Source organism: Dromiciops gliroides, chromosome 2 (assembly GCF_019393635.1).
Source record: "Dromiciops gliroides isolate mDroGli1 chromosome 2, mDroGli1.pri, whole genome shotgun sequence".
NCBI lineage: Eukaryota > Metazoa > Chordata > Mammalia > Microbiotheria > Microbiotheriidae > Dromiciops > Dromiciops gliroides.
Window position 1 is genome coordinate 460,035,543 of NC_057862.1, and position 20,002 is coordinate 460,055,544.

The 20,002-nt window shown below is 40.2% G+C and overlaps 1 protein-coding gene across 1 annotated transcript in view; it reads left to right on the plus strand.

The window, feature by feature from the left end:
• The window catches only part of PTGIS (prostaglandin I2 synthase), a 60,375-nt gene that overhangs the window by 17,309 nt on the left and 23,064 nt on the right, over positions 1-20,002 (plus strand). The window contains exon 6 of the mRNA XM_043980864.1: positions 6,775-6,956. Within this exon, the coding sequence (XP_043836799.1) occupies positions 6,775-6,956 (182 nt within the window). The remainder of the gene's footprint in view (positions 1-6,774; positions 6,957-20,002) is intronic.

A 20,002-nucleotide genomic window follows, 5' to 3' on the forward strand; every position in this document is an offset into this window, starting at 1 on the left:
CCTACAATATTTCCTGCATCCAACCCCTTCTTTCTACTCACACAGACACTACTATGATTCAGGTCTTTATCACTTTAAGCCTGGGCTATTGCAGTGGCTTCCTAATTGGTATTCCAGGTTCCATACTTCCTCTCTCCAGTCCAACCCCCTGCAGCTTTGGAATTAAAATTCCTAAGACACAGGTCTCACCATATCGCACTCCTGCTCAAATTCTTCAGTGTTTTTCTTTCTTTCTTTTTTTTTTTAAGTGAGGCAATTGGGGTTAAGTGACTTGCCCAGGGTCACACAGCTAGTAAGTGTTAAGTGCTGAGGCTGGATTTGAACTCAGGTACTCCTGACTCCAGGGCCAGTACTCTATCCACTGTGCCATCTAGCTGCCCCAGTGTTTTTCTTTTGTTTAAGATATAGACTTCTTGGCCTGGCACTTAAAGCCTTCTATTCTCAATCTCCCACCCACCTCCCAGTTTTATTTTGTGCTAGTTTCCTTCATGTTCCCTACATTAGAGCCCAATTGGTCCTCATGCTAATCTCCAACTCTGCATTCTATCTCTTATCTTATAGGCAGCCATGTGGCACCATGTGAAGAGTGTAGGACTTAGTCAGAAAGATCTGAATTAAAATATTACCTCAGATATATACTGGCTGTGTGATCCTGGACAAGTCATTTGCCCTCTCTCAGCCTCATCTGTAAAATGGAAATAATAATAGCACTCACCTCCCAGGGTTGTTGTAAAGATCAAACAAAATATTTGTAAAATGTTTTGCTTACCTTAAAATCCTAGTTGTTGTTGTTGTTGTTATTTTCCTCTGTGCTTATGCATAGACCATCTCTCATGCCTCTTTTCTTATATTTACCTCTTAGAATCCCTGTCTTTTCTCATGGTTCACTCAGACTCCTTACAGGAATCCGTTCTTGATCTTCCCAAGTTTTAATGCTTTTTCCTCTCCTGAAATGTATTTGCATTCTAGCCAAATTGGCCTACTTTCTGTACTTAGTACACGATATCCATCTCCTAGCTTTGTGTCTTTGTATGGTCATTCCTTCATGACCAGAATGCTCTGCATCCTCACTTCAGCCTTGTAGATTCCCCAACTTCCTTCAGAGAACAACTTGGGTACCTTCTCAAATCTACCCAACTGTTACTGCTCGCCACTCCCCGACTCCCCCCGCCAATTACTTTGTATTCATTCAGTCTATACTTTATTAATGGGCACAAGCAGAGAACACATCCATGTTGTTTTCCACCAGTAAAACATAAGCTCATTAAGGGCAGGGACTGTGTCTTTTTTTTTTCCTTTGTGTTTCCAATGCCTGACATATAGTCAGTTTTTAATTTGTGTCTGTGTTGAATTGAATTGAGTTATTTATGAATGTGTTATATTCTTTTCTTCTATCTCACTTTTGGATGGGGACTCCTTGAGAGAAGGGAGTGTTTCATTTTTTCCTTGTTTCCTAAATACCTTGTTACCTAAATACCCTACACATAGTAGATACTTATATTTTTGTGAATTAAATTGAATCTAGCCTCCATGTAGAGTAAAGAAGGAATTCCAACCATGGTCAGCAGGTGGCAATGTTGGGAAAGGTTTTTCTGGCCATTGAAACACTCATAGAACAGGCTATAAGCAGGAAAAGGATGGCAGGCATGTGATGGAGCCTTCTTCTAGTACCAGCTCCCAAGAGTTGATTGCTAAATTTTCAGTGTGAGAATTTATGCTTCATAAATTGATAAAGACTGTAAAGTAGAGTTTGATTTATTTTTTGCTGATTGCCTGGACTTAAGAAAGTGAGGGAGAAACTGTTAATAATACAGGATAAAGGACCTGGCATTGTGGGAATGTAGTGGAATAAGGCAGGAAATTACCTGGTTCTCCCAAATTCATCTCTAAAAAACTTAAAACAATTCTTCAAATTGAATGTTTGAGTGGCAAAAGTAGTAAAAAGTTGGGTTAAAGCAGTCATCCAACCTAAGACAACTTAGGGAAATGTTAGGAAAGACCTCACCTACTGGGGTGGTGGTTGGACTAGGAGTGAAGTACAGATACTACTGCATCAACGAACAGCAAGTCTTGGGTGGGCAACTATGCTAGTGGTAGTTGCAGCTTTGAAAACTTTTACCCTTTATAGAGTGTGGGAGTCAGGTGACTGACAGGCAAATGCGGGGTCCCTCTGCTGGCATTGAATGGGGCCCTTGAGTGATGACCTGACCCAATCCCAGGCTGTGACTGTAGGCAAAGAGGAATGAGCATAGCTGGTGAGTGCAGTCACAGAAAGGTAGAGTCCCTACTCTGGTTCTGGGAGGGAGAAGACTGGTTGGGGTCACTTGTATCAGAGTGTAGTCCCTGATTTTGATTCCAGAGCAAAGGGGTAAACTGACACTTGTGGTTGCATGGATGCCAGTGTTACATTTCCAGGACCTCAGGGAGTGAAAACATTTGGAGAGGCAGTGTGGGAGCCCTGGTCATGACTCAGGGCTGGAGAAGAGTACTTGAGATCACTCACAAACCAAGACATAAGCTGGAAAAGCAATGACCACACCTAGCCCTGGATAACAGCATATTGGAAGAACCAAAAAGTAACAAACAAATGCAAAACACAGAGAGAGCTCTGAAAACAACATTACAAATAACCTGAAGCCTAAAACATTATCCCACATTCCTCAGGAGCAGAGCCTGACCCCTAATATAAAGTTAACAACCAAGAAATAGGCTGTTTAAAAAATGAATAGATAGCAGAAAAAGAACTTGACCATAGATAGTTACTATGGTGATGGAGAAGATCGGAGTTCAAACTCAGAAGATGACAGCTACTTGTATAGCTTCAAAGAAAAATGTAAAATGGTCACAAACCCAGAAAGAGTTCTTAGAAAAAGCATAAAATAGATTTTAGAAATCGGAGAGGTAGAGGAAAAATTGGGAAAAGAAATAAGAAGTTATGAAAAAGACAACCAATTGGAAAAAAGAGGTCTGAATACTTACTAGAGAAAATAGTTCCTTAAAAATTAGAATTGGGCAAGGGGAAGGTAATGACTTTACAAGATATCAAGAAATAATAAAACAAAATTAAAAGAATGGAAGAATAGAAGAGAACATGAAATATTCCCTTAGAAAAAAACAACTGACCTGGAAAACAGATCAAGGAGAGATAATATAAGAATTGTTGGACTGCCTTAAAGTCATAACAAAAAATGTCTAGAAATTATACATCAAGAAATTATCAAGGAGAAGTGCCTTGAAGCTTTAAAACTAGAGGGTAAAATGGGAATTTTAAAAAATCCATCTGTCACTACCTGAAAGAGATCCCAAAATGAAAACTCACATATAGCTAAGTTTTAAAACTTTCAGGTCAAGGAGGAAATATTACAAATAACTAGGAAGAGACAATTCAAATATTGTGGAGCAACAGTCAGAATAACATAAGATTTATCAGCTTCTACATTAAAAGACTGTAAGGTGTGGAATATGATATTCTGAAGAGCAAAGGAGCTGGGTTTGCAATAAAAAATAGTCTACCTAGCAAAGCTGAGTATGCTCATGTAAGGGAAAAAATTGATATTTTATGAATTAAAGGACTTTCAGACATTCTTTAGGAAAAGACCAAAACTGAACAGAAAATTTGACTTTCAAATACAAGAGTCAGAAGAAACATAAGAAGGTAAACATAAAAGATGAAATCCCTTAATAAGGGTTAACTGTTTACTGTCTTATATGGGAAAGTAATATCTGTAAATCTTAAGAATGTTATCCTTATCAGGATAGTTTGAAAAAGTATTCATAGAGAGAAGGCTTGGTTTGAGTTGATTATGATGGGACAATCATAAAAAAAGATAATTGGATAGGGAGAGGTAAAAGGGAGTAAACTATCTCATACATAAAAAGGTGTGAATGGAAGAGGTTTTACATGAGAGAAGAGGATGGAGTGGAGAACAGACAGTGTGACAACCTTATTTTTATTGGAAATGGGTTGAAGAGAGAATAACATATACATCAATTTGTGTTAAAAGTGTTCTTAACTGACAAAAATAGGAGGGCATGAGTACAGGATAAGACCTGGGAGAAGTCCTGCCAAGACAAACCAGGGATTACAGGAATATAATTATAAATCACTTTTTTTTTTTTAGTGAGGCAATTGGGGTTAAGTGACTTGCCCAGGGTCACACAGCTAGTAAGTGTTAAGTGTCTGAGGCCAGATTTGAACTCAGGTACTCCTGACTCCAGGGCCGGTGCTCTATCCACTGCACCACCTAGCTGCCCCATAAATCACTTTTTATACAAATAAAATCAGGTTTAAATAATTGAAGAAATATTAATTGTTTATGAGTGGGCTGAACCAATATAATAAGAATGACAATTCAACTGTGGGGGCCAAATTTGATATAGGGAGAGTTAATTGAGTGGCTTGCCATAATATTGGGGTCCCAGAATTAATGAGGGACCTCTAGGTCCAAAGCTCCCTCCCCTCCGAACTGCCTTTTTAGATATTTCTCCCAGGCCAATAAGAAAGGAGCCTAACAGCTTCTTTTCCACAAACTAATCAGGTTTTATCAATGGGAATAAAATAAACAGCAAAGGTGAAATTAACAAAATCAGACAAGGGAATAGGGAAAAGGAAATATGGATAATCCCCCTAACTCTAACCTAAGTCTATATAATCCCCAAACTCGCTTCCAGTTCAGCTAATTCAAAAGAACAGGGCTTGTATATTAACTCAGCCCCTGGGGTCTATAGCTTCCTCCCCCAAAAGGGGAGGTCCTTCAAATTCCATTGGAGAGTGGTTTCTCCTCCTGACACCAGCAGCATAGGTCACTCAGGACAGGCCAAGTGTGGCCCATCCCAATCAGTCTGCCAAATTCCATTATCTTACCACACTACCTAAATGAATTTATTTATTCAGTTTCACCCCAATTAAGCTATCAAAAATAATTTTATTGAGTGAGAAAAAAATAACAACAAAATTCATTTGGAAGAACAAAAGGTTAAGAATATCAAAGGAATTAATTTTTAAAATGTAAAAGAAGGACCCTAACCCTAACCGGACCCTAACCCTAACCCTAACCCTAAATGTGTATATATATATATATATATATATATATATATATATATACACACACACACACACACACACACACACACACGTATATAAAATGTTGGCCTCTAACGTAGGGTTGGGTGGGAGGGAGAGAGGGAGAAAGTCAACTCAGAACTCAAAATGTAACAAATAAATTATTTTTTAACATTTAAAAATAATGCAGATTAAACTTTAAAATGTTATTTTTTTTAAAGGTGAGCCAGTTTGTTAAACATTTACCAATATACCCCTGAATGTTTGAGACCATATTATCCAACCATCTTACTTAACAAATGAGGAAACTGAGACTTGGAGAAGTGAAACAATTTTCCTGAGGTCACATAGTTAATAGTGGCAGAGTTAGCACTTGAAACCAAGTCTCTTGGTTTCTTCCTTCCTTCCTTCCTTCCTTCCTTCCTTCCTTCCTTCCTTCCTTCCTTCCTTCCTTCCTTCCTTCCTTCCTTCCTCCTTCCCTCTCTCCCTCTGTTCCTTCCTTCCTTCCTTCCTTCCTTCCTTCCTTCCTTCCTTCCTTCCTTCCTTCCTTCCTTCCTTCCTTCCTTCCTTCCTTCCTTCCTTCCTTCCTCCTTCCTTCCTTCCTTCCTTCCTTCCTTCCTCCCTCCCTCCCTCCCTCCCTCTGTTCCTTCCTTCCTTCTTCCTTCCCTTCCTCTCTCCCTCCCTCCTTCCTTTCTTTCCAATGTGTAGCAAAAACCTTTATTAGCTGTTACTGAGCCTGATAATCTCAAAATTTAATATTAGGATTTTAAAGAGCTACAAATGCAAAATGGTGCTGTCATTGGCAATTTATGCTTTCGTAATTAAATGAACGATTAACAGGCATCCCTAAGCCACAAGACCAGATGGAGGGTGGATTCTTTCTGGATGTTGTGGTCAGTCAGGGTGTGGCCACCTTCCAGCCACTTGCCAGCAGCCACAAACCTCTTTGTCTGGGATTGTGGCTTTTACATTCTCAATAGGGTCACTGGGCTCTATTTCCAGGTGATAGTCTTGCTTGTTAGGGTCTTCACAAAGATCTACATGCCACCTGTAAGACACAGGACCAGATGGAGAGTGGATTCTTTCTGGACGTTGTTGTTAAATGGGGTGCAGTCATCTTTTAGCTGCTTGCCTGCAAACATTAGCCTCTGTTGGTCAGGAGGCAAGAGATGAGATGTGTCTGGGAAATAGCAAGCTGGCTAGTTTGTCTGGAATGCTAAGTAGGGGAGAGGGAGTAATGGGAAATTATCTGGAAAGATAGGTGAATCCAAATTGTGAAGGGCTTTAAATGCCAAAGGAGTTTGTATTTTATCCCAGAACACTAAAGAAGACATTCAAGTCTCTTGAGCAGGGATATGTATACTCGAGGACTCTCAATTTAGCAACCGAAAGGATGGATTGGAGAGGGGAGTGATTGTGAGAAAGGAGCCCAATCAGGGGGCATGGCTATAGTCCTTTCTTTCCCTGAGTTCTGGTCTGAGCCTCGTGGGCTTCCTGAAGCATGAAGCCTGGGATAGGTTTGCCAGACCCCAGGGTTGGCTCTTTGTACAGAGCCAGCTACCACGAAGGAAGTCTTCTCACATAGGGAACCTGCCTTCACCAGGGGAGTGGAAATCCTGGGCTAAGTCTAACATTCCTACAAGTGTTTCCTCCCCCCTGTGTGCCCAGAAGGGCTTGATACAGGATCTGACTTTGTGCTGTATTCCCTGCAGAAGAGAAGAAAGAAGCTTCCCGCATAAAAGCCCATCTTTGGAAGCTTCTCTCCCCTCAAAGGCTGGTGGGCAGGGCCCACCGAAGTGCCTGGCTGGACAGCTACCAGCAGTATCTGGAGGAATTGGGAGCTGGGGAGGAGATGCAGGCTAGGACCATGCTGCTCCAACTCTGGGCTACTCAGGTGAGTTTGCACACACGGATAATCGCTCCAACAATCAATTGAGAGTATTTATTAGGTGCCTTCTACATGCTGGATAACTTACTAGTCACTAGGGGCACAAGTGAGATTATGAAATGATCCCTGCTTGTAATGAACTTATATTCTTTTTTTTTTTCCTGAGCTTATATTCTAATAGGGGAGACAAGCACAGAAATATAAACAGCATAAACATGAAACGAATATGTGTGAAATAGCTAAATATAGGGTAGTTTGTGGGGAGGGCACTAGCAGTTTGTAGAATCGGGAAACGATTCATGCAGAAGTTGGTGCTTGGGCTGCATCGCCCTGCCGGGAGGATAAGGAGGCCTGGGGGACAAGCGGTGCAAAGACCAAGATGGCAGAAAAAGCATCATGATTGAGGATCAAAGAGAAGGCCCCTTCCACCAGATTTCACAGTTCAGGAAGGCCTGTAATGTCCAGTGGGGCTAGAAAGCAGGGTTGGGTAGAATGAGGCTCTAAAAGCTAAACAGAGGAATTTACATTTTATTCTAGAGGGAATAGAAAGCTACCTGAATGAGTAATGAGAAGTGTTGTTATCTCTCCTACTGATTTGTTGTGTGAAAAGGTAGGAGGATTTTAATAGACAAATAATCTTCAAATTATTACGAAAATAGTTTTAACTTCAAGGACCCCTTAAAGGGGTCTCCAGGTGTCCGCAGACCACACTTAGAGATGTCTTTAAGTGCCCATCCATCTATAAATCCTTTGATCCCAAGAACTAGAGAAGTGGGCCCCTCCAGAAACCCTGACATAGAGAGAATGACTACAAGTCATTGCCCCACCCTTCCAATCCTGTATCAGAGGGGCCTCTAAGTATGGGTGAGGCTGTCTGCTGTTGGCTGTAGCTCAGTCCCTGAGGGGAAAGAGAGTCCAGAAATGATTCCTCCCCTAGTCTTTGGGGCCAGCCCTCCCTCCTTCTCTCTGCCCCTCCTTTTTCTTCCCCTTTCCCCTTCCCCCTCCACCTCCCCTTCTCTTAAGAAGAGGCAGAGAATGTTCCATTGTATCCCTGATAGGTTATTCCCTGCTAGGGTAGAATATTTTAAAGTTTCTTCTGTGACAATTAATGCAGGTAGGGGCTGGCAAGGGGACAGGGTTTTGCTGTAAGCGAAGGGGAGTGGGGGAGTGAGGGGCTATGTTTAATTGGATCCCTGGCAGATGCAATCAAGTCTCCTATTTGTGTCTAATTAACTGTTCTACAGTGGCTCATCTATCTCTGGATTATTTTCTAAGGCTGGTACTTCATAGGGATAGCTATAGTCAGGCTATAATCCTACCACTGAAATCTCTAATATAATTTTCTTTTAGAAATCATTACAGTTGGGGCAGCTAGGTGGCGCAGTGGATAGAGCACCGGCCCTGGATTCAGGAGGCCTCAGACCCTTGACACTTACTTGCAGTGTGACCCTGGGCAAGTCACTTAACCCCAATTGCTCACCAAAAAAAGAAAGAAAGAAAGAAAGAAATCATTACAGTCCTTTGAACAGGATGGTAGAATAACTTCATTCAAAAAACCCACTATAGCCACAATAACTCAAAAGAACTTTTAAGTAGCTGTGGTCATATTAAATTCTGAAACCACATCAGGAAGTTAAAAACAAAGCATTCCTTCTACAAGGAATACTTTCAAGATCATCTACCCATATGCTGGGTATAGTTCAGTGTTTTTTGTTTTGTTTTAATAAAATCTTTTTTGGCAAACAAGGAAATAAATAAATTGTGGTAGCCCAGGCTTATAATCCCTCCTGAGGAGGCTGAGGCTGGGGAGTCTCTGAACTCAGGAGTTCTAAGCTCCAGTGGGCCAAGCTGATCAGGTGTCCTCATTTGTGTCTGACCTTAATATGGTGAAGCCTCCAGGAAGAATGGAAGGCCACCAGGCTGCCTAAGGAGGGCCAAACCTGTGCAGGCCAGAAACTGAACAAGTCAAAGTTTTTTTGCTGATGAGAGTGGGAGTAGACCTCTGTATTTCCAGCCTGGGTGAGATAGAAAAAAAAGAAGAAAGAAAGAAGGAAGGAAGGAAGGAAGTTACATTTAGTCAAGTTACACTTTGTGGATGTAAAATTAAAAAAAAAACCCAGAGTAGTAGTGGCTTGTTAAAAGAGAGGGAAAAAAAAAGTATGTTATATATTGAAATTCAGAAATGGAACACCTCAGATCTACAACAGCCCTACGCAGTTGAAATGATGAAATCCTGATGTGATAATCAAATCACCCTTTAAGTTGTTCCATTTCAATGTCTGACTTTAGTATCTTGTGTCTGATCAAAGATCCCTATGAGGGAAGACTGTGCTAAAGAATGTGAAAACTCAGCAAATTTCTCTCTCTCATTCCTTTGGTCTCATTCACCACAGGATGCCAGGGAGTGGCAGGCAAATTCATGGGCCTATTGAACCTGGAGTCAGGGGCACTTTAGAGATTGTCGGTCCAAGCCAATCTAATCCAATAAACATTTATTAAGTACCTACTATGTGCCAGGCACAGTACTAAGCGCTGGAGATATAATAAATAAAAAGACAGTCCATGCTTTCAAGGAGTTTACAATCTAATGGGGATGGGGGGGGGTGGGAAACAGCACACAAGATGAGGCAGGAAAGTGGAGTGGGGATACCAGGAGCTGCCCAATTCATTTATTTTTTACAGTGGAGGGAATCAAAAGGCACAGAGGCTTATAGTATTAGAGATCATTCATTGAGTCCAACCTCCTCATTTTACACATGAAGAAACTGGGGCCTTAGGAAGGTAAAGTGATTTTCCCAGGGTCTCAGAGGTAGTGAGTAGCAGGATTAAGATTTTAACCCAGGTCTTTCAAGTCTAGTGTTCTTGTCACTATATGACTCAGCCTCCATTCAAAGGTCAAGTGAGCCAAACACAGTCATAATGCTATGAGAATAATTATAACAAATGGGTTTTTTTCTCCTAGGATTCTCCATTGATGCCTCATTGTGGCATGGAGGTGACCTAGGGTCTCTAGCAACCATGCTCAAAGACCACAAGCTCTGACAGGTCTTTCGAAGCTGAGAAGGCTTCAAGTTTGGGTTTGATAAAGGACTATGAGCCTGTCATCCCAGGATCACCCTAACTCAGTGGGGAAAGGCTCATTACCAAAGGGTTGGCCACTAGGGGATCCATTTCCACCCCCCCAACACCCCCCCCCCCAGCAATCCATTTAACTGTGGACTGGTTACTATCTGCATTGGCAAAGGGAGTACCCACCTCTTATGAAACTTTTCAAATAGTTGGACTATTGAAATTTACATTTCTGGTTTACAAATAATTTCTCTCATTATAATTCTGTGAGATGAGTAGTACAAATATTATTCCCATTCCACAGATAGAGTAACTAAGACTCAGAGAGGTGGAATAACTCAAGTTACATAGTTGGTCAACCCCAGTGGCAGAATTCTAATCCAGGATTTTTGACTCATGTTCTTTCTACTAGCAGACAGGGGTTTCTTATAGACACCTTACAGAGACAGGAAGTTTCCTATGAAATGAACAATCCTAAACCTATAGGAGTAAGGGCATCATTCATGATTTGGGGGGTGGGGCAGGGCAGGGAAGAAGATGGGGAAGCACTTAATCATAAATTTACTCCAGAGGTCAGGGAGAGGATCTTGGGTGGGTGGGTGGGGGGGGGGCGTGCCAGAGGATATACTCAATATACATTAATATAAAATAACGATATATTATATTATAAAAATAATAGGTAGTATTTTTGCAACTCTTTAAGATTTGTAAAGGGCTTTATAAATATTCTCTCATTTGATCTTCACAACAACCCTGGGAGGTAGGTTCTGTTATTATCCCCAGTTTACAGATGAGGAAACTGGGGCTAAAGGAAGTTAAGTGACTTGCTCAGAATCACATAGCTAGTAAATGTCTAAGGCAGGATTTGGATTCAGGTCTTCCTGACTCCAAGTCCAGCATTGTCCCTCTTTAACCAAAGCTCACCCTCCCTTGTTCAACAACCCTACTCCTTCCATGGGTTAAAAGTTAATGATAGGGGGCAGCTAGGTGGCACAGTGGATAAAGAACCGGCCTTGGATTCAGGAGTACCTGAGTTCAAATCCGGCCTCAGACACTTGACTTACTAGCTATGTGACCCTGGGCAAGTCACTTAACCCCCATTGCCCAACCAAAAAAAAAAAAAGTTAATGATGGGGGGGGGGAAGCTAGGTGGATAGAGCACTGACCCTGGAGTCAGGAGTACCTGAGTTCAAATCTGGCCTCAGACATGTAAGACTTACTAGCTGTGTGACCCTGGGCAAGTCACTTAACCCCAATTGCCTCACTAAAAAAAAAAGTTAATTATACGGGCAGCTAGGTGGTGCAGTGGATAAAGCACTAGCCCTGGATTCAGGAGGCCCTAAGTTCAAATCTGGCATCAGACACTTGATACTTACTAGCTGTGTGACCGTGGGCAAGTCACTTAACCCTCATTTCCTAGCAAAACAAAACAAAAAGTCAGTGATAGGGTTAGGAAGTTGGAAGAGACAAGCAGAGTTGGAGCAGTTGAATCTTTATTAAGCAGTAGCAATTCTTATCTCAGACAAAGCAAAAGCAAAAATAGATCCAATTAGAAGAGATAAGGAAGGAAACTGCATCTTGCTAAAAGGTATGATAGATAATGAAATAATATCAATACTAAATATGTATGCACCAAGTGGTATAGCATCCAGATTTTTAGGGGAGAAGTTAAATGAGTTAAAAGAGGAAATAGACAGCAAAACTATACTATTGGGGGATCTGAACCTTCCCCTTTCAGAATTAGATAAATCTAACCACAAGATAAATAAGAAAGAAGTTAAAGAGGTGAATAGAATATTAGAAAAGTTAGATATAACAGATATCTGGAGAAAACTGAATGGGGATAGAAAGGAATATACCTTTTTTTCAGTGGTACATGGCACATGCTCAAAAATTGACCATGTATTAGGACACAAAAACCTCATAGTCAAATGTAGAAAGCCAGAAATAGTAAATTCATCCTTCTCAGATCATGATGCAAAAAAAAATGACATGTAATAAAGAACCATGGAAAGGTAGACCCAAAATTAATTGGAAACTAAACAATCTCATCCTAAAGAATGAGTGGGTCAAACAACAAATCACAGAATCTTCATCCAAGAGAATGACAATAATGAGACAACATACCAAAACCTATGGAATGCAGCCAAAGCAATGCTTGGAGGAAATTTTATAGCTCTAAATGCTTACATGAATAAAAAAGAGAAAGAGGAGATCAATGAATTGGGCATGCAACTAAAAAAGCTAGAAAAAGAACAAATTAAAAATCCCCAACTAAATACTAAATTAGAAATCCTGAAAATCAAAGGAGAAATTAATAAAATTGAAAGCAAGAAAACTATAGAATTAATCGATAAAACTAAGAGCTGGTTTTATGAAAAAAACAATAAATATAAAAACCTTTGGTTAATCTGATTAAAAAAAGAAAAAAACCCAAAATTACCAGTATCAAAAATGAAAGGGGTGATTTCACCACCAATGAAGTAGAAATTAAAGCCATAATTAGGAGCTATTTTACCCAACTGTATGCCAATAAATTTGACAATCTAAATGAAATGGATGAATATTTACAAAAATACAAATTGCCCAGGCTAACTGAAGAGGAAATAAAATTGTTAAATAGGCCCATTTTAGAAAAAGAAATTGAAGAAGCCATTCATGAACTCCCTAAGAAAAAATCTCCAGGGCCAGATGGGTTTACAAGTGAATTCTATCAAACATTTAAAGAACAATTAATTCTAATACTATGCAAACTATTTGGAAAAATAGGTGAAGAAGGAGTTCTACCAAATTCCTTTTATGACACAAATATGGTGTTGATACCTAAACCATGCAGAGCCACAACAGAGAAAGAAAATTACAGACAAATTTCCCTAATGAATATACATGCAAAAATCCTAAATAAAATATTAACAAGGAGATTAAGGCAAGTGATCACCAGGATAATATGCTGTGACCAGGTGGGATTTATACCAGGAATGCAGGGCTGGTTCAACATTAGAAAAACTATTAATATAATCAACCACATCAATAACAAAACTAACCAAAATCATATGATTATCTCAATAGATGCAGAGAAAGCTTTTGATAAAATACAGCACTCATTCCTATTAAAAACGCTAGAGAGCATAGGAATAGGTGGAGCTTTCCTTAAAATAATAAGCAGTATCTACCTAAAACCATCAGCAAGTATTATATGTACTGGAGATAAGTTAGAGGCCTTCCCAATAAGATCAGGGGTGAAACAGGGATGTCCATTATTACCTCTATTATTTAATATTGTACTAGAAATGTTAGCTATAGCAATAAGAGAAGAAAAAGGAATTAAAGGAATTAGAATAGGCAAGGAGGAAACAAAACCTTTACTCTTTGCAGATGATATGATGTTATACTTAGAGAATCCTAAAGGATCAACTAAAAAACTGCTTGAAACAATTAACATCTTCAGCAAAGTTGGGGGATATAAAATAAACCCACATAAATCATCAGCATTTTTAACCTCAGCAGCAAGAGATAGAAAGAGAAATTCCATTTAAAGTAATGGTAGACAATATAAAATACTTGGGAGTCTACCTGCCAAGACAAACCCAGGAACACTATGAACACAATTACAAAACACTTTTCACACAAATCAGATCAGATCTGTGTAATTGGAAAAATATCAATTGCTCATGGATAGGCCAAGCTAATATAATAAAAACGACAATTCTGCCTAAATTAATTTACCTATTCTGTGCCATACCAATCAGACTACCTAAAAATTATTTTATAGAGTTAGAAAAAATAATAACAAAATTCATCTGGAAAAACAAAAAGTCAAGAATATCAAGGGAAGTAATGAAAAAAATGCAAAGGAAGGTGGGCCAGCCATACCAAATTTGAAGCTATACTATAAAGCAGCAGTCATCAAAACTATTTGGTACTGGCTAAGAAATAGAGTGGTAGATCAATGGAATAGGTTAGGCATAGGAGACACAGGAGACACAGTAGTAAATGACTGTTTGATAAACCGAAAGACTCCAGTTTCTAGGATAGGAACTCAGTATTTGACAAAAACTGCAGGGAAAACTGGAAGATAGTATGGCAGAAACTAGGCATGGACCAAAATCTTACACCTTATACACAAATAAGGTCAAAATGGATTCAAGATTTAGACATAAAGGGTGATACCATAGATAAATTAGGAGAAGAAGGAATAGTTTACCTTTCAGATCTATGGAGAGGAAAACAATTTATGTCCAAACAAGAGATAGAGAATATTATGAAATTCAAGATGGAAGATTTTGATTACATTAAAAAGTTTTTGTACAAACAGAAGCAATGAAGCCAAAATTAGAAGGGAGGCAGAAAACTGGGAAATAATTTTTACAGCCAACATTTCTGATGAAGACCTCATTTCTAAAAATATATCAGGAACTAAATTAAATTTATGAGAATCCAAATCATTCCCCAATTGAGAAATGGTTAAAGGATATAAACAGGCAGTTTTCTGATGAACACATAAAAGCTATCTACTGCCATATGAAAAAACACTGTAACTCACTACTGATTAGAGAAATGCAAATTAAAACACCTCACACCTATCATATTGGCTAATATGAAAAAAAAGGAAAATAATAAATGTTGGAGAAGCTGTGGAAAAATTGGAACACTAATGCATTGTTGGTGGAGCTGTGAACTGATCCAACCATTCTGAAGAGCAATTTAGAACTATGCCCAAAGGGCCATGGGACTATTCATACCCTTTGACCCAGTGGTACCACTGCTAGGTCTGTATTCCAAAGAGACCAGAGAAAAGGGAAAAGGACCTACATGTACAAAAATATTTATAGCAGTTCTCTTTGTATTGGCAAAGAATTGGAAATCGAGGGAATGCCTATAAATTGGGGAATGGCTAAACAAGTTGTGGTATATGAATGTAATGGAATACTATTGTGCTGTAAGAAACAATGAACAGGAGGAATTCAGAAAACTGGGAAGGACTTACATGAACTGATGCTGACTGAGAGGAGCAGAACCAGGAGAACATTGTACACAGTAACAGCAACATTGTGTGATGAACAATGTGGATAGACTTGGCTCTTCTCAGCAGTGCAACGATCCAAAACAGTTTCAAAGAACTCATGATAGAAAATGTTCTCAACATCCAGAAAAAAAGAACTGTGAATTATGAATACAGACTGAACCATACTGTTCCTACTTTTGGACTGTTTTTTTCCCCCTTCTTTTTTGAGGTTTTCCTCTTGTGCTCTGATTCTTCTTTCACAAGATGACTAATGTAGAAATATGTTTAATGTGATTGTACATATACAACCTATATCAGACTGCTTTCCATCTTGGGTGGGGAGGAGGGAGGGAGAAAAAAATTTGGAACTAAAAATCCTATGAAAACAAATGTTGAAAACTATCCTTATGTGTAACTGGAAAATAATAAAATACTTTTTAAAAAAGTCAATGATAGGCTTAGGAAGTTGGAGGAGACAAGCAGGGTCAGAGCAGTCGAATCCATAGAAAGGGCCAATTAGTCCTGAAATAATGAGGAGTACATGGGAAGCAGGCTATTTCCATCTCCATCTTCAGAAGATTGGTCCATTTGGCTCTCACTTGGGCAGAAATCTGCAGATCCAGCACTGAGAACCCTTGGCAGTGACAGTAGGTCTGGGTGATCATTATGTTGTAGCTGGTGTCATTAATGATGAAGACTCAAAGAGAGATATCCAGTTCCCTCCGTCACATCCATCAGCTTTCATTTTTCTCATTCTTTGCCAGATGTTTTTTAGCCTTTAGCCTTATGTCACTTGCCTCAGAAATCGGATATTACATGGCTCAAGTCCTTGATGGATGTCCCCATGAGTTTGAAGAAATCAAAGGGAGGGGTTAGCCAGCACCTGAAATCATTCATTACCTATTTTTTTGGGAGGGCATAGGTCATTAGACATCAATAGGAACTTAGAAGAAGGTGCAACAATTTCTGGTCAAAGGACCAGAGAGTGTGGCTTCAAACCCAGACTCTGAGACTTACTACCTTTTTGACCTTGGGAAGCCTATTTAATATCCTTGAATCTCAGTTTTTGCACCTATAAAGTGAGGCAGTTGGAGTACCTAGCCATCGAAATCCCTTTTAGTCCCTAGATCTAGGACCCTCTGCTCCTCTGAATATAGAATGTCAGTGCTGGAGGGTCCATGGAACATAAATCTTATAGTAGTAGTAGTAGTAGTAGTAGTAGTAGTAAACATGTATATGGCACTTACAGTATGCCAGGTGCAGTGCTAAGTGCTTTATAGTTATTATCTCCTTTTATCCTCACAATAACTCTGAGAGGTAGGTGCTATTATTATCCCCATTTTACAGATAATGAAACTAAGATAAATCTCAATGCTGGAGGGACCTTGAGATCATCTTGTACAACCTAAGGAAGAAGCCACTTGCTGATTTCAGAGATCTCTTGGTTTCAAAGCCAGGGCTACTTTCACTACTGAATGAATGAAAAAAAAAAGCATTTATTAACTGTCTATTGTATGATAAACAGTATACCTTGCATTCTTTCTCTCAGTTGAGGACCAAACTGAGAAATGGGTTAATAGGGCTTAAGCTCAGGCTATGATCAATCTGGTTAAAGATACCCTCCCCAGGTAAATGTCACCAGGTCATACCCTTCCTCACATGGGCCCCTGTATATGTATGGACATACATAAGCTGAGCGGGGTGAGATTCCAGGCTCTATTCCTTTCCCTCCCCCCTTTCCCTCCCATGGCTCATGGCCTTTCCCTGGAAACAAACAAGTGAGCTTGGCACCGTCTCTGACTTTTTTTTTTTTGGTGGGGCAATGAGGGTTAAGTGACTTGCCCAGGGTCACACAGCTAGTAAGTGCCAAATGTCTGAAGCTGGATTTGAAGTCAGGTCCTCCTGAATTCAGGACTAGTGCTTTATCCACTGCACCACCTAGCTGCCCCCCATCTCTGATTTTTTAATGAAAAAAACAACCACCCTCAAAGGACTATTGATGAAACATACGATCCACCTCCAAAGAAAGAATTGATATTGATGGAACACACTGAAGCATGCTTTTTTTTTATGATTAAATTTGTTTGTAGGGGCAGCTAGGTGGTGCAGTGGATAGAGCACTGGCCCTGGAGTCAGGAGGACCTGAGTTCAAGTCCGGCCTCAGACACTTAACACTTACTAGCTGTGTGACCCTGGGCAAGTCACTTAACCCCAATTGCCTCACTAAAAAAAAAATAATAAAATAAAAAAAATTTGTACAGAGTGACAAGTATGGTGATGTTTTGCATGATCATACATGTATGGCCCATATGAGATTGTTTACTGCTTTGGGGAGGGGAGAGGGGAAGGATTATTCTCTAATACTATTCTTTTTGTGTGTGGGGGGGGGCAGTGAGGGTTAAGTGACTTGCCCAGGGTCACACAGCTAGTAAGTATCAAGTGTCTGAGGCTGGATTTGAACTCAGGTCCTCCTGAATCCAGGGCTGGTACTCTATCCATTGCGCCACCTAGGTGCCTCTCTCTAATACTATTCTAACTAAAAAAAAAAAATTTGTTTAAAGCAACTACTCTGCTTGAAAATTTGGGGCAATCAAAAGACATCACAAATAGCTTAAGCAGACAGTAAGTTATTGATTTCTCATCCTTATCTGATAAAGAAAGCTCTGTAGGCAAGGTTGGAGAAGGAAGCCAGCCAGTGAGGGCCAGAGCTGCAGGGAAATACTCCTTTCCATCACTTCCATGGGCCCATGCAGATGCAGGCATGCAGACCCAGACCCAGAGATCTCCTGGTTTCAAAGCCAGGGATACTTTCACTACTGAATGAATGAAAAAAAAGCATTTATTAACTGTCTATTGTATGATAAACAGTATACCTTGCATTCTTTCTAATATGCCCCCATATTAAATTTAATAGGGGATTTTGACTGGATGTGTGCTTTCACTGAGATAAGGAACTCCCAGGGGAGGAAACACCTTCCAAAAAAGTAGGTTATCACCTTCTCAGTAACTTCTAGTGGTTAGATTAGATCACAATTCCACCAACAGTGTATTGCCCCAATTTTTCCATAGCCCCTCCAAGCAGAGTTGGGGATGGAGCTTGGACAGGTGGGCAGACAAGGGGCTGTCAAGTTTGTTTTGTCCAATTCTTGGTATAGGTGGAATTTCTGAGTCTGGGACAAGCTTGGTATTCACCAGGCCTTCTTCCCTCCTCTTCCTCATGGGTGAGCCCTTGGCAACATTGCTGGGGTTGTCTAGTTGTCTCTTCTCTTTTTGGTCCCTTCTCTATGTCCTCTATTCCTCCCTTCCAGGAAAGATGATTCAATAAATATGTTCATGCAGGAGACCTGGATCATAGTCCCAGTTCTGATATTTGATCAATGACCTTGGACAAGTCACTGTGATCCTCAGTTTACTCTTCTGTAAAATGAGGGAGTTAGACTCAGGTTTTTTTGTTTTTTTGTTTGTTTGTTTGTTTTGTGCAGGGCAATGAGGGTTAAGTGACTTGCCCAGGGTCACACAGCTAGTAAGTGTCAAGTGTCTGAGGCCGGATTTGAACTCAGGTCCTCCTGAATCCAGGGCCAGTGCCTTATTCACTGCGCCACCTAGCTGCCCACCAGTCAGGGGTTCTTAACCTTTTTTTGTTAAAAGGTCACAAAGTGCTTTCTTCATAGCAGCTTTTGAAGGTTTTTGTTTTTGTTTTTTTAGGGATTTTGCTAATTCCTGTTTTGTTGCCCTCTTAACTCTAAGGTCTCACTTGTCTTTTTCATTATCTATTCCTTTAATGTTCTTAGATCTAATTCTATGCCCCAAGTTCACTTTCAGCTCTAACTTTCAGTGTTTCCAGCCTTCTTCCAGTTTTGACATCCTATGGACATCACTTACAAACCATTCAGACCCTGCTTGAACACCCCCAGGGATGGGAAACTCACTCCTTTCTGAGATTGCCCTTTCTAAGGTTAAACAGCTCTGGTTGTTACACAGGGCTCCCTATAGCCCCTGCAGGCCCTTCACATCTCTGAAGGCTGCTCTCATGGACAAAGCCCCCCTCCCCTTTTCTCAATACCAAGTGCCAGTGAAAGGGAAAAAATGTTAATAAGAAACACCTTTGCATTTGTATAGCATTTTAGGCTGAGTGCTTTCAAACATGTTATAATAGCAAAAACTCACATTTACATAGTTTTTAAAAAGGTTTACAAAACGCTTCCCCCCCAAAGAATCCTGTGAAGTAGGAAGTGAAAATATTATTATCTTTATTTTGCAGATGAAGAAACTGAGGCTCTGAATAAAGTGACTTGTTCAACATCCTACATAACTAGTTAACTGAGTCAAGATTTAAACCTAGCTCTCCTGAGTCCAGGTCCACTGTTTTTCTACTATACCATACTGTCATTCTCTAATGTTATCTAAATCACTTCTTATAGCACCCCTATAGACTTTGGCAACATTTTTTATTATGCCCATTATATAGATGACAAAGCTGAGGACCATAGAAAAGAAGTAATTTGCCCCTGAATGGTTACACAAATGATTAGTATCATTCCAGAGCTCTTTTCTCTGGACTGATTCTCTTAGCTCTCTTTGGATGAAAGCAACCAGAGAGGCAAGGACAGGAATCTTTCCATCAGCTGCTTAACAGCTAGGGGCCAATGCCCCTGTGTGGGCAATGGCTGTCCTTCCCAGTGTCTCTTTCCCTGCCCCCTGCTTCAAGCATGAAGGCCCTGTCGATTGTCTTGTTTCTGTTCCTACCACCCATTGCCTCTAACGTCCTTCGAAGTATAGTTCTGGGAAGGCATCAATAATTCAGGGTCTGCCGTGATAGATGCTGCCTAGCTCTGGAAAGCCCAGCCTCCCAGAAACCTCTCTGGGGAATTCTCCAAGCTGCTGCCCAGAACAGTGTTCTTTCTCAGCCTGCTGGCCAGGGCCATTTGATTGGTTCAGGAAAACCAACTCAACGGGAGCTGAGGAGGGGCTGTAACCC